At 38.4% G+C, this 14,577-nt stretch overlaps 1 protein-coding gene and 1 long non-coding RNA gene across 5 annotated transcripts; one reads left to right on the top strand and one right to left on the bottom strand.

Annotated features, from left to right (window-relative positions):
• Nucleotides 1-2,500: 2,500 nt before the first annotated feature.
• On the top strand, nt 2,501-14,508 carry cabp2b (calcium binding protein 2b). Of its 4 annotated transcripts, XM_086085582.1 has the most exons (8): nt 2,501-2,584; nt 4,273-4,551; nt 10,803-11,006; nt 11,918-11,948; nt 12,046-12,180; nt 12,285-12,394; nt 13,576-13,723; nt 13,824-14,508. In XM_086085582.1, exons 1-8 carry the CDS (start codon nt 2,501-2,503, stop codon nt 13,847-13,849), a joined length of 1,017 nt encoding a protein of 338 aa, XP_085941708.1. In that variant the 3' UTR covers nt 13,850-14,508. The 4 variants fall into 4 exon arrangements, with proteins under 4 accessions (XP_085941708.1, XP_085941709.1, XP_085941710.1 ...); XM_086085583.1 differs by lacking the exon at nt 10,803-11,006; XM_086085584.1 differs by lacking the exons at nt 2,501-2,584; nt 4,273-4,551 and adding an exon at nt 8,644-9,197.
• Nucleotides 3,258-13,375, bottom strand: LOC147168432 (uncharacterized). Its single transcript, XR_015096014.1, has 3 exons — nt 13,271-13,375; nt 12,936-12,983; nt 3,258-4,537 (listed from the first exon to the last, which is right to left on the bottom strand). It is a non-coding gene; the product is annotated as an uncharacterized LOC147168432 (long non-coding RNA).
• Nucleotides 14,509-14,577: the final 69 nt, after the last annotated feature.

Below are 14,577 nucleotides of genomic sequence, written 5' to 3'. Positions count from 1 at the left end.
TTGATAAACAACTTTGGTGCTAGTAGAGTCAATTGGATATCTGTCACCTGTAATACAAACAAATAAATAATGAGAAGAATGTGTCTATTATTCATGGCTGATTGTAGACTCCTTTTATTGGCCTGCAAGTTAGTCAAAGTGTCCTGATCTCTAATTTGATCTCATTGCAGGCCACTTAACACGCAGTAACACAAGCCCTTGCTACTGAATTACATCTGGGATGATGCTCCCGGTCTCATTCAGCCTTGTCTTTATTCTGATATACACAAAAGGGATTGGAGAATGCTTTTTTTTTTGTTTCAGCAAATGAAACAAGGTCCATAAAAGCATACAATGTTGAGTATGGTGTGGAAGAACTTGAAATCCCTGAGCTTCCTTAACCCCATCAAACACAGTATTTGGGGAAAGTCCTCTCTGCTACCAAGCATGATCAAGCTCTGGTTTTAAACGGCTGTGTGTTTTCATCGTTTTCTGTAAATGTAGCTGTTATTCTGCCTCGGCCCAGGATTTCACCTCGCCCGACTCATGAATAATCAAAAAAGGGCGAGAGATTTAGGCCTCTTTTGTGTACTGACACAAGGTCACTGATTGCTCTACGTGCATATACAGTACATAGAAAACTGATTGCTTTGTCTGTTAGAGTGGGAGAACATGCGCAAAAATATGTTGACATGCTTGGCTTTGTGTGATCTAAAAATAGAGATGAAACATTCACCTGTGTGCACATTGTGCTCAGTGGTGCTTGCGGGATGAGATTATGCACGCAGGACCTCTTTGAGGTGATGTGGTTGAGCCCAAACAAATGATTGGATAGCAGCTGAGTTTACGTGCAAAAAAAACCCAAACAAACACAATAACACCATAGCATCCCTACAGCGTGTCATGTAACAAAATGGATAGCTGACCGAGGCAAATGGGAAATAATCCAATTGTTGTCCCAACAAAGGATTTGGATATGAAAAGAGGATTTTAAGGCAGACAGATGTAGAGAGAAAGGTGGGAAATGAGATATATAAGGTACAATGAGAATTTGCGTTGTAAAATTCCGGGTGTTTTTTAAATTAATGGTTATTTTTGGGAATAAGTTAGAAAAAAGCAGGAATTTACAAATTTGAAGGTTGGCCTTGATAAGAAACTTCAAGTATTGGCCAAGTGAAAATAAATTTGACGCCGACACAGAGAAGAGTGTTGTTAACAATAATACCAAATTGAAGTATATAAAATAAGGCTTTTTCTCCACACTACAGTACTGATAGTTCTCTCAGGCTCGTTTTCTTCAAACGTTTAACGTATTTACAAACACATTAGCTTCAGATGTAGGCCTACTTGCGGGAACTATGGGGGGTGTAACAAAAATAATAATAATTTGAATTAGAAAATCGCTTTTAATTTAGATGTGAGTGCAACAAATGCACAAAAGAGTCAAATTGTTACCCTTAAAATATATCAAGATACGAATCATCTTTTATTGGAGAAATGCGCGCCGCTAGAAAATACAAAGTACATTTAAGCACAATCCCGACTAAAAACAACAACAGTTCGTGCAAATACAGTGGTACTTTGACCTAAAAGTTTTTCAAGTTGAGAGGATTTTTTTGCTTTGTGTTGCAAGCTGAAATTTTAGGTATGAGCAAGCTTCTTCTACACCACTGTTGAGTGGAATTGGGGGGGGTTAAGCACTGTACTGCCATGTGGGCAAGAAAATCGATCTCTTGAATTTTGCCTCGATGTCTGCTTATGACAAAAACAATGTTTTATTTGTGCTTTATTATGATACAGTGCAATTAAATTACCCTCAATTCACAGTAAATTCCCACACTTTGCATGAAGAGTTTCCAGTTTGTAATATTCCAAAATTCTCAAAGTTAATTTCCAAAGTAAAGTTACTAGAATTTTACTCAAGGTGAAACGACGTTAGGCAAGTATGAGCAAAAATGGTATACAGAATTTGGATTTTGAGGGTGAAATAACACAACAGCATTATTGTGCAGGTAAAATGAGTAGAATCCTTAGATGGCCATGTTGAAAAAGAGGAGGCCTTTAAGAATCGAGGTCAGCTTGCTACAGGTAGAAAAGGCAAGACGTAAAGCACAGGAGGTATAGGGTGTCACCTAAAAGACAGAGTAAGGGTAGAGGTGCAGGAACTTAATCCTGGGGCCAAGACAAAAGCTGATGATAAAAAGCCACGAAGAGAGAAATTTGCACAGAAGAAAAGCGGAGCAGCGGAGGAAGCACCCGGCTCGGGAAAAAGCCCATAGGATGAAAGATGGACAAACATTTGGATTTGAGCTTGAGAGCAACTATTCGAAGAAACTGTTGGGGGAAAACCACATGTTTACTGACCTTTTTTTTCAACTGACTTTGTGCTAGATTTTTTGCACTTAAAAAATAAAAACAGAGCAGAGAGCGGCTAAGAGAGACAAGACAGGGAGGGGGAGGGCACGAGGAAGAGAGAGAGAGAGAGAGGGTGCGTGCGTGCGTGCGCCTGCGTCACATCGAGATGTTCATGATCATTCGAGAGTCGACGGCTGCGGGAGGCGGTGCTGCAGCTATGAGTGTGCCACAGGAGAGGACCGCCAAACAGGTGTGTGTTTATTCCATATCCTCGATATACACAATCACTGAATGTTAAGTTTGTTGGACTGGGGATTTTTTTAAATTTGCTATCTAAATAGTTTAGTTTAGGTTGTTTTATTTTATTTGTACAGTACCTTATTTCAAACCTGGCCGGGATGGAATGTTATGCCTACATCACTACAAATAATAATAATAATAATAATAATAATACTTGAGCACTATAGGAAATTAGAACTGGATGGATGTATTATCTATTGTATTAAAGATAATAGATTTAAAAATATATATTTACGTACAGTAATTTCTGGACTATAAGCTACTTTTTTCACTTGCATTCGTACATAATACAAAGCTGCGGCTTATCCATCAGATCACAAGGGGGCGCACTATAAAGGAAGCGCAAGAGCTTCAGGCAGAGAATAACAAACCAAGTGAGCCCAAATACAGTAGGAGAGACAGAACGAGAGCGAGACAATTTGCGCCCTCATTATGGAAAAGAAAGTAGCGGGAACCCAGTGCGGTAGCATAAAAACACCTGTGTTTTACAGTCGGGTGCGGCTTATGCATAACAAACACGAGTAGTCCCCAAATTTAGCTAGCGCGGCTTATAGTCAGGTGCGCCTTGTAGTCCAGAAATTACTGTATATAGAACTGCATTACACAAATTTAAGTGGTGTTTTTAGCATTTATTACATCTCATGTTGCTAAAAAAGATGATGAAAATATACTGTATAATGCCTTGCTGTTATGCATCAAATACAATCTTAAAGAATAACAACCAACATATTTGAAATGATACATTTCTGACAGTCAATGAAAACTCTTCTTTGTAAAAGGCTGGTGAATGTATTTATTATTATTTATGTACTTAAAATTGTTTTATTTTACAAATGATTGTGTTGGACCTCATTAGATTAGAACAAGTCTGCAATTCTACTGGAATCAAATCACCACTGCAAAGAGCAGCAGCAGAACTATATTTACTATATTTACATTTACCGACAAAACAAAAGCAATCTAAACTGAGTTGGCCTTGACGCGGAGCAAAAAGTGGAGCAAACACATCATGAATCATGCTGTTTATTAGTATCTTGTGAATAGAAATGTTGTTACTATTAATTTATATTATAAATTACATATATAATGAATAAAATATTCTCTTTTTTGGTCCCTTAATGCTGCTGAACGCAGAAAATTCAATTGTTACAAAGTGCAGCTTTAACATTTAATTACACACAGAACATTTGATTGTTTTAAAATCTTTTGTCCTCATTTACCATTTAGTATTTGTTGAACTTTACAAAAGAGAGAAAAAACTGAGAGAGAAAAAGGCAAACAACGGCTATTTGTTTTGTTTTGTTTTGTCCATTTTTGGGAACAGGGAATTCTGACCGAGATTATCTTTGTCTTATGTTGTAATGTGTTAACGTGAAAGTAAAATTTTAAAAGAGCTAACATCAGCTGATACATTGGTTGCAGGCAAACTTCGCGGGTAGTTTCAAACGTTAATTTTAGTATACTGTATGCTGAGGCCTCTAAAAAAAAAAACAATGGGCTGCAATTGAGTCCCCAAGCATAAGTTTGGACACCTCTGAATTAGTGTGTGTGAATACGGTATCTGATTAGAAATGAAAAGTAAAAGTAAAGGTTGAGTGTGTGGGAGCGTAACCTCTCCAACCGCTCTTCTCACCACAGGTGCAGGCTGCCATAAAAAAGAAGGTCGAGAAGCAGAGGAAGCGCACCAGCGAGCAGGGAGGCGGCATCACAGCAGAAATCCAAGTGTCCACACCGCAACCCGGCCACCATCACAGAGGCGTCCACCTTGCCAAGACGGCTTCCGAGAACGGCCGGACGCTGGAGGAGAGACTGGAGGAGATGATGGAGGGAGCGCAGAGGAAAGACTGTGTCAGCGAGGAGGTGGAGGAGTTGAAGCCTGTCGACCTGCTGCCCATCGTGGACTCTGTGTTTGGACAGGTAGCAAAATGTCAGCTGTGATGTGTGTTGCTAGCGAAAAATACTAAATTTCTATGTATTAGCCTGGACTCTGTTATGGCATCTTAGGGTGTTACAGTAAGAGCACAAAAAAAACTTTTTTTTTTCCAGCAAATAACTGAGGTAGGTTCCATAAAAAAAACCCACAAATATGTCAAATATGTGAATATTTAACCGTGAATAGGTTCCCTAGGTCTTTTCCACCAGTCTAGTATTGAGCCTGTAAGGACCTTTAATGAGGCCGCTGTACTGTACTTCAAGCTCATGTTTGCAGTGAGGAATCCCACAAAAAAGGTTCTAGTGTTCACATACGTTTTGCATCGCTCTGTCCATTTAGAACCACACATTATGTAAACGTCTATTTGAGGGTAAAAAGAACATCGGAGAGGCCAGCTGGCTACTATAGTTACAAATAGGGACAGGTGGTCCCAGGGGGTACAAAGTCAAAAGAGCAGAGCTAAACGAGTAGGGGAAGGGGAGTGACGGCAAAGGTGCTTTTTCTCCGGTTTTTTTCCCATCTTAAATATATTTAAAGAGATCTTCAAGCACTTTAATGTGGACTTTTTCCATTACAATGACCTCTTGACATCTTGACCATTTAGGAATTTGAATCAACTTTCACTCTCACTGGGGTTGTCGAAGAAGTCAACAATTAATCACTAATAACATTTACGTGCATAACATTACCTGTGTAATCGACTGAATAATCGATAGGATAATCAATTCTAAAAATATTCATTTGTGACAGCCCTAAAGTGTACAGTTCATATTAGAGAAAATGCTGAGAATCAGCACCATCTGCTGGTTCAAGAAGGTCATTGACCCTATATTGGTTCATGCATTAAACCATCCATCGTCATACATTTTACTATTTGTCTCCCCCATCTCACAAAAAGCTGCATTTAACTCATTCACTGCCATTGACAGCTATAGACGTCAAAAATTCATTTGAATTATTTTTATTAGTTTAACATTTTTTTTCCATTTTTGTTGACAAGAGTATGAAAACCTAGATTTTTTTTGTACATTTAGAACAGATATAACATTTGTGATTAATCGTGAGTTAACTAGTGTGATACCCCTAATTTTTAATAATCTTTTTTTAAATACATTTTAAAAATAACCTTGTCTTTAAAAAAAATTTTTATATTATTATTTAATTAATTATTTTAATTTAGGGGCGTCGGGCAATTGCAATTTTTAAACGTAATTAATCGCATGACTTCACTAGTTAACTCACGATTAATCACAAATTTTATATCTGTTCTAATACCCCCAAAAATTCTAGGTTTTTATACTTTTGTTAACAAAAGTGGGAAAAATGTTAAACTAGAAATAGTTCAAATGAATTGTTGACGTCTATAGCCGTCAATGGCAGTGAATGAGTTAATATGGCAACATCAACTATATTCCACCTCATTTAACTTAAGTGCATTGCGGCAGCTTCAACGTTGAGGATGAGATAGCGTGTGTTAGAGAGGATTTAAGCTCCTTTACTTTAGGAAACATCAGGAAAGTGTAATCCGTAACAGATAGCGCCATGCTCAACCAGAGATATGATGATACAGCCATAACCCGGCAGACATTGTGCACATTGCATCTCGTGTCACTCACAGGGTGACACAAGAGAAGCTAGAGACACGAGAGAGGGCCGCCCCATAACATATACGTCTACATATTGCATCTGCCGGCGTCGGCTCAGAAAAAAGGATCATGGTGTTCGAAGCTATAGAATTAAAATCAGAGGAGATTAAGATAGCGCTTCGTCCTGTGAGTCATTCTGATTCCCTTTGAGGATGTAACATGCTCACGTCAGCAGGAAATCTCCAGAAAAAGAACAACTGCTGATGTCAGTTGTGATGCGGCACGTCCAAAAATAAGACAGCTTGTGAGTGAGAGAGTGTCAGCACAATCAGGAAGGAGTGGAAAGAAACGAGTGTCTCTATTTAATTAGGAGCTCATTTCCTGCCTGATGGACCCTCAGCCCACACAAAAGTGAGCTCAAGTCTTAAATGCTGCCAGCAAACGTTGCACAACTCCAGTAAGCTGATAAGAAATGATAACAATAGGGCACCAAGCAAAACGGATGTTCTTGCTTGACCCAATTATTTGGCCCAACCCTGACATTTTTCTAAGAATACTACCTTTCTCTTACTTTGATATAATGCCAATTCATTTGAATCAGAAAAGTAGAGAACACAACAGCTTGTTTTTTCTACAAAAAAGAAAAGCAAGCATATGAAGCAATCAAACAAGCATCTTCAATAAATTAGCGAGAGACTAACATGAGATATTACAAGGGGTCAAATAATAATCAGCCATTTCAAGGTCCCCTGCACATAAAATAACCACATACAGGAAATAAAACTGACTTCATACCTGCATCCTTTGCTCATTCCTCATCCTCGTCTTTTCTTTTCTTTCAAAATTGCAGACCTTGATTGCTTTGACCTTTTCTTCTCCATAATTCTGACAAAGTGTAACTTTCACTTTCCCATCTTTTCCCCAAGACCCCCACCCCACTTTGCATCTTTTCTATGCAGTGAACAAGGCAGCACAAATTACCCATAACAATGTCAGTACCGGTAATTGCCATGCCATGCCAATACACAATTGAAAAACATAACCAATGCCGCCCTGTGTGACCACACGTGACACGCATGCTAGAAAGACAGAAAATTCTCTCTATTAGCTTGATGAGCTTTTGAAATTTCAGTTATGCAATAAACTTCGCCAAATAACCAAACACATTTGATTCATTGTAAAACTTGCAGCAGACACAAAGTACTGAGTACTGTCAAAGTGGGGCCAGTTAATTAAATAAACAGGATTAGATCATGACTACATAATTAGTATCAAGTACCATGGAATCCATCCGCCCCTCATCCCTTAAACCTTGCACCGTCAATCTCTGGCTGACAGCTTTTGTTAGAGGACACCAGTTGCTGAACATTTGACACCAGATCAGTACCCAATGCACACGCACACGCACGCACACACATACAAACAAACCTAATTTACATGATGAATTGAAATGTGATGAGGGAACCGATCTGCTAATTAATCAGTCATAATGGTATCAGTATAGCTGCTGGCGTCAGTTAGTCTCATGTTCATCTGGGTGAGGCCTTGATGATTCCAGTTGTTGATCGACCAATGTGAAACGACTAATGCGGCGTAGCCCCCACGCCGCAGGAAATAATGTAAAGTGACTTAACTGATTTCCGACTCATAACTGTCACGCAACTGTGAAGAGACGTTAAGGTACTGTATATTTAAAACTAAAATGAAGAAGAAAAAGCACGAGGACATGCAAACTCCACACGGAAAGACGAAAGCAGTTTCGAACCCAGAATCTCAGAACAACTGCCGGTATAATACCACCTGCCAAAGCGTGAACTTGTGTGGAGCTGGTAGATTACACCCTGGACTGGTCGCCAGTCAATCACAGGGCACCTATAGAGACAGACAACCATTCACACTGTGACTGAGTAGGAACTGAATGCAAGCTGTCTGCACCAAAGTCAGGCAAGACTGTAACACCATCCGCGCCTGGTATATTACGTTCATATTTATTTAAGCAGTATAGAGAATGGATAGATAATAATTTTCAAAATATATTTTTGCTATTCATTAAAAAAAAAAGAGGGTGCGGGTAAGGATAAATGAAAGCGAGCCATCCTTGTGACCATGTCATAGCTAATGACACATTTTGTTTCTGGCGTTCTCTAGTGGCAACAATTGCAATCAGCAGTCCAAAATCGGAAAAACAGTATTGATGTTACCGGTACTTTTTTTTTTTTTTGCAACTTTTTTCTATTCATGTCGGTTTCAACCCTCCTGTTCATTTTTATCCTTTTTCTCACATACATTCATCATCCACAACAATTGTTTCCAGACTGAGGACTGGATGCAAATTACTTGTAGGTTTAGTTTACTGAACCAACCTGCTGCACCAGTTGTTAATTACATGATGACAAAATTGTGTCAGTTATTGCAATGAAAAAGAAAATAGATGTAAAGAATTTTTTTTTCTCATTTTTGCCTTGTGCCCTTTTCCTCTCTTCATTTCATCATCACACCCTCTTTTTTAATCTGATAGAGCGGCGATTAATCCCCTTCTGTTTTTGCCCTGTTAATTCTCCTCCTAAAAGTGGTATTGCTGCGGATGAAGTCATCTGGGCGCTGATACAACATGTGTGAGATTGATGGGGAGAAGAGAGATTACAGTAGTTGATGAGTGTCAAAGGAGAAGTAGAGATGCAGCACTCAAGCGAAGCGTTCAGTTGACGTTTGGGTTTAGAGCGGCTAGTTTGGTTTGTGTGTGGCGATGACACTTTGGGATAGGTAAAGGTGGGCGGAGTCAGTTGGCCTTGCGAATACTGGCATAGAATAGAGGCGCTTCTCATCACAACACGGGGGAATATTCAGAGTTTTTTTCCCCCACAATGGAGTAGCTGGATTTTTTTTTTTTTTTAGAAGAGCAGCTAGTGGGGAAACCAAAAGGAAGAAAGTGAGGAGGCACTTGAGAGAAAGTGTTTCATAAAAGAAGAAGAGGGACAAATAGGTTGCGAGGTTGGGTGATGGGCAACTGCACCAAATCATCCATGAAAGAAAAAATGGGGACGGTAAGAACTTAAGCAGTGTATTATAATTGGCAAACATTGACAGTTAACAGCGTAAAAAGGATTTTGTAATGTTATATTAAGAAATGCATGGTGGGAAGTAATGGCCCAGCAGTTGCATGTTCACCATCCCTTTTAAGAAATGTACCATTATGATCCTGGACATGTAACAAGTAACATAAGCTTGACTTAAGATAATTTGTATATTGCTGTATTATTGTATCGGCTATTCAAATAATATTTTCATATTTTTCAGAATCAGATTTGTCATCAGTATTGCAAACACAGTGCAACTTTTGACTGTAATTGAGACACAAGATAGAGTTTCAGATGCATGAGGAGCATCCACTCATAAAAGTGGGCATAGCCTCAAAGACCCAAATGGCTGAATGGGATCAATTGGGTCACCGACAAAAGTGGTATTGATTGGCTAGCTACCATGGACACTATTTAGCAAAGGGCCAGTTTGTGATCATAAATGAAAGGATACATATTATGTAAAATTGGCTTTGAATTGCTTGGACATAAATAGTTGGGCCAAACAAGTATGACATTAAATAATTTCCAAGCGAAGATCTCTGTTGCGTCAAAGCCCAGCAGATATGCAGTCTTAGCATACATTAGCATTAGCTAGCATTACCAGCATGAGTTCCTTATAAACATCTCATTATTAAATATTTGGTGAAGTTGTCGACGTGGGGGTAGGGAGTATTTCTGTTCTGCGCTGTTCGGGAGTAAAAAGTGCCTCGTTCGGAGTAGTTTGGAGCATTTGGAAATTTGGCCGAAAGCACTGTTCAGGTAACGACCAATCGCAGCTCATCTGTTTTCTGCATTTGGTCATACGACGGGCTTAGCTGGGGAACTGTGATGTCATTTTAGGTCAACAGCAAGTAGCAAAATGGACGCCTGCTAAAACTGTGTAGATTTTGTTGCTTAACCGTGTTTAGACTAGTGGGGCCGCAGAGAAGATATTATTGTAAAGAAAACATTTGACTTCCCTTTGAATTATCGATCCTTGTGGTATTTTGTCAAAAGTAAGTCATAGTCACAGTATGTAGTGAAGACGAGCTGCAGCGATTAATCAAATAACTCAAATAATTTGATTTATAAAAAAAAAGAAGGTTGAAGTTAAGGTTGAAGTTAAATCTCGGTCTCAAAGCTTCACAGACATCATTTTTCGCAAACCAGGAAGAAAGAGTCTGTAAAAGACGAGAGTGTCACTCATCAGCAGGTGCCATAATCACTCAAAGTCGCAGATACTACAGTAAAACATGAGGATGACAAAAATAACACCTGCACCTCACATGCACATTATTGTGTTCAATTACTTGATTCATTGATAGGAATAATCGATATAACACTAGCTCATAAGAATATTTGATAGCTGCGGCTCCAATTGAAACACTGTTCAATTGTCTCCTTTAATAACTGCTGAGACCTTACAGTGGTTTGAGCTGAAAAGGTTCGAGACAAGTCACTTCTATCAAATAGAAACTTTTAAAAAGCTTCCGTGGAATGAAAACTTCCATGAAATATGTTTTTATGATTAAAGTGTTAGCAAATATGGCTGACTAAAGACAAGGCTAACAACCTGGTCTGCCTCTAAAGGGGGTGTCAGATGGGTCCCAGGGGAATGAAGTGAGGGAACTCCGGGGTGCGCAACAGCAGGAAGAGGAAGAAGATGAAGACAAGGAAGTGAAAGAGGAGATGTTCAAGGATCCTTTCAGGACGTTGGTGAAGAACAGCAACATACTGCACAACATCGCAGGCCCCGCCTGCGTCTTCCTCAAGCGAGGCTTTTTGCTGACACTCGTACGTAACAAGCTGCGAACCCTCCCACCATCCCTGCTCATCTTCATCCCTCCATCACGGCCGACATCTACCGCATCACTGCTTCGGGGTCGATCGTTTGGCTCTACGGATGAATGATTGACTTTTAATTGTGTGGGGTGATGCGGGCTGCCCTTCATGTGTTGTGGTGCACAACTGTTGACCCACTTCACAGTTGGTTCTCCGTTACAAGAACACCCATTTATCTTTTCTATCTCGTTTTCTATTGTGCAATTCTAAACCTTTTGGATGGGTGCTATTTAATTTAATTTTTCATTTATTTTGGCCTCCGAACAATATGGTGTATTTTCAGTCAAATTCATTTCTATTATTCATTTTATTATTGAGTCATTTTCAGCAATGAGTGTTTACAGTATTGAGAGATTTAATTGGTGTTGCACAGGTTTCATGCAATTTTGGAAAATACTTTATTGCCTACAGAATTTAGCATGCCACTAACAAAAGGGGGGAAATATTTCACCCAAGAAAGCAGAGTTAAAAATAGATGACGGGATTTGTGTGTTTTTGAGGTTTTTCTTAGCCATAAATTATAACAAATGAAATTATTAAAGTTTATTCTTTTTAAATTGAACTACTGAAATAAATCAAGTTTTCCAAAGACATTCACATTTATTAAGATGAAATTATAAACTAAATAATAATAAGCTTGCTCATTTAGTTCAGTTCTACTCAAACCCAAACGACAACTAAATGAGTATATCAATGTAGGCACTCCATTTATGGTCAGTGTCATCTCTTCTTTAATATGTCCTCACACATCATAAGAAGTTTTGTCTTAAATGTGATTCATATAAACCTGCTCATTACATTGTTGAATGAGTAAGAGATGGTAAAACATTTTCATTTTCATCATTCCCATTTGTTTTCAACAGGACCGAGAGTTGAGACCAGAAGAGATGGACGGTGAGATGTTTTTTTTTTCTTTTTTTACTACATTTTACCTTCTCCATCAAACGGAACAACATAGCTTACTTTCACTTTTTATCGTGTGTGTCTTCAGAGCTCCGTGAAGCCTTTTTGGAGTTTGATAAGAATAAGGACGGTTACATCAGCCATAAAGACCTGGGTGAGTGCATGAGGACCATGGGATACATGCCCACCGAGATGGAGCTCATAGAATTGAGTCAGCAAATTTGTGAGTGGACCACAGGCTCATCAGATTATTCTTTCTTTCTTTTTTTTCTTTCTTTTTTTTTAACCAAGCCTAAAAATGCCAAACATATCTACTCTGTCCTGCAGGTGGAGGCAAAGTGGACTTTGAGGATTTTGTGGAGCTGATGGGACCCAAAATGTTGGCAGAGACTGCAGACATGATTGGAGTGAAAGAACTACGTGATGCATTCAAAGAGGTCTGGATATTCAGCTACCGGTACTCTGATCATACTCGCGGTGGATCAATTTTGGCTATTAATGACCCTGGATATTCACTGTTTGTAATTCACAAATTCGCCTATTTGCGATTTTTTCTTTCTGGGAACCTATACTCAGCTATTTGCTGAAAAAAAGCGCTTTGCTTTGTCTTTTTAGGTGGCTTTAATTACCGTATTTGTGGATTTTCAGACATCTGTAGCTGTGGGAACATCAACAGCATTCCAGCTCTTGTCACTTAGCTACAGCCTTAGACAGTGTATTGTAGCAAGTTAGCAACCTGTGGGTCGCGGGTTGGGTAGTTTCCAACAGTCTGGACGTGCCATGAAGGCATTACAGACTTTTGCATTTCAAAACTGTTGACTAAAAAGAGCTTAGCACCATACTTGGCCTGACTATTTCACCAACGCTACAGTAATATTAATTTCTAACTGTCTCAATAAAACAGAGCAGTTAATTACTGTAACACTTGAAATTAAATATCTTGTGCCCTAGAAAGAATGTAGAAGTGTTTTTAATCACCCATAAGGCGATAAAGTTGCATGATGGATGAATCCTTCTTCCATAGACCTGTAACACAAAATTAATATAGCTTAGTTCACATTAACGTGTGTTCTTTAAGCTACCCACAAACACAATATACTATTACATCAATGTATGTAGTATAACTATTAACTAATGAGAGTAATTGGCTAATTAACACTATGCTAATAATTTTACATTTAAAACGAAATGCTAACTGTTATGCTATTGTGTTAGCAGCTAACATAACCATCACTTTCCCATATCTATATGATAGCGTATTATGGAACTTCAAGTTTTTCTTATGTTTCACATGAAGCGGTTTTTCTACTTACAAGCATATGATTTAGAAGCTTCAGCAAGGAAAAGGAGTGAACATTTTGGAGCAACAGCTATTTCTTTTCAAAACACTTCAAAAGTAGAACTACGGCAAGGCTGCCTGGACAAACGTATGAGAAGTGACACTGGAAAGGAAAATATACTTTTAATGTAAATCAAATACAGGCTCATTGTTTTGTTTGGTTAATTGTCAGAGTTGAAGTTAAAATGACTCTTTTTTCTTTTATTTTTTATTTTTTTAAATGCTGAGACAGATTTCCCACCATAAGTGATGCAGTTGTCATTCTCTCTTTGGTCGCAGTTTGACTCCAATGGTGACGGTCAGATCAGTTTAACGGAGTTACGTGAGGCAATGAAGAAACTAATGGGCGAACAAGTGACCAACAGAGAAATAAGCGAGATTCTCAGAGACGTGGACCTCAATGGAGACGGTTTGGTGGACTTTGAGGGTGGGTGCTGATTCCTATTTATATACAGTATTTGCCTTTTGACTGTGTCATGATTCACGAAACGCTAAACGTTTATTTTCCCCTCATCTCTTTCTTTCAGAGTTTGTGAGAATGATGTCGCGGTGACGTGGACCACTTGGGCATTTATTGAACAGACAAGAAACCACATTTTATTTGTCTGCAGCTGTAGTATTTTATATTTATATATAAATATATATACATTTAATTAAAAAAAAATCACATATAATATGACGTTAATTGTATGACAAACTTTAAAGACATGGAACATGCCGTATATGGGGAAAAGTGTTGGAACATAAATGTTTTTTTTTTTTTATATCTGGTTCCCAAAGGCATACTTGGATGAGTTTGGTGTGAAAGAACTTGAGATCTTGGATAAACGAGTACAGATATTGTGAGAAAATGCATCCATCGACACCACACATTAAAAAAAACGTCTTCTTTTTTTTGGGAATATATATATATATATATATATATATACACATACGTATTTTCCCCTTCTATGATGTGTAATGGCCAGCCGGCCTATATACTGTAGTGTCTGACCACAGTCAAGGCAACATTGCTGACTTTCTGAAGGTGTTTTTTATACAGAAAATTTTCGAGTGTAACATTGTGTTTTTAAAACTGTAATAAACCACATTTTTATTTAAAAAAAACAACACTCATCTATGTGTAAAAAAATTGCTGCTATTATAATTGTACACACATAATTATCTTTTTACTGTAACAGACCAACATTTGATGTTAAATCGTATGATCAGGATCGCGTATATCAGGCAAATCATTGTTTCAATAAGACGCAATGTGCTCCCAAATTCGGTAGACGAGAC

This window comes from Leptonotus elevatus, chromosome 9 (genome assembly GCF_054856555.1).
Source record: "Leptonotus elevatus isolate MCC_2025b chromosome 9, RoL_Lele_1.0, whole genome shotgun sequence".
Lineage (NCBI taxonomy): Eukaryota > Metazoa > Chordata > Actinopteri > Syngnathiformes > Syngnathidae > Leptonotus > Leptonotus elevatus.
Note: the sequence above shows the minus strand (reverse complement) of the source record. Positions and strands in the feature narration are given on the sequence as shown.

Coding starts and splice junctions, on each gene's coding strand:
- cabp2b (XM_086085582.1), top strand. CDS start 2,501: ATGTTCATGATCATTCGAGAGTCGACGGCTGCGGGAGGCGGTGCTGCA. Junction 11,007..11,917: donor GAGGCTTTTTGCTGACACTC/GTACGTAACAAG, acceptor TGTTTTCAACAG/GACCGAGAGTTGAGACCAGA. Junction 12,395..13,575: donor TACGTGATGCATTCAAAGAG/GTCTGGATATTC, acceptor CTTTGGTCGCAG/TTTGACTCCAATGGTGACGG.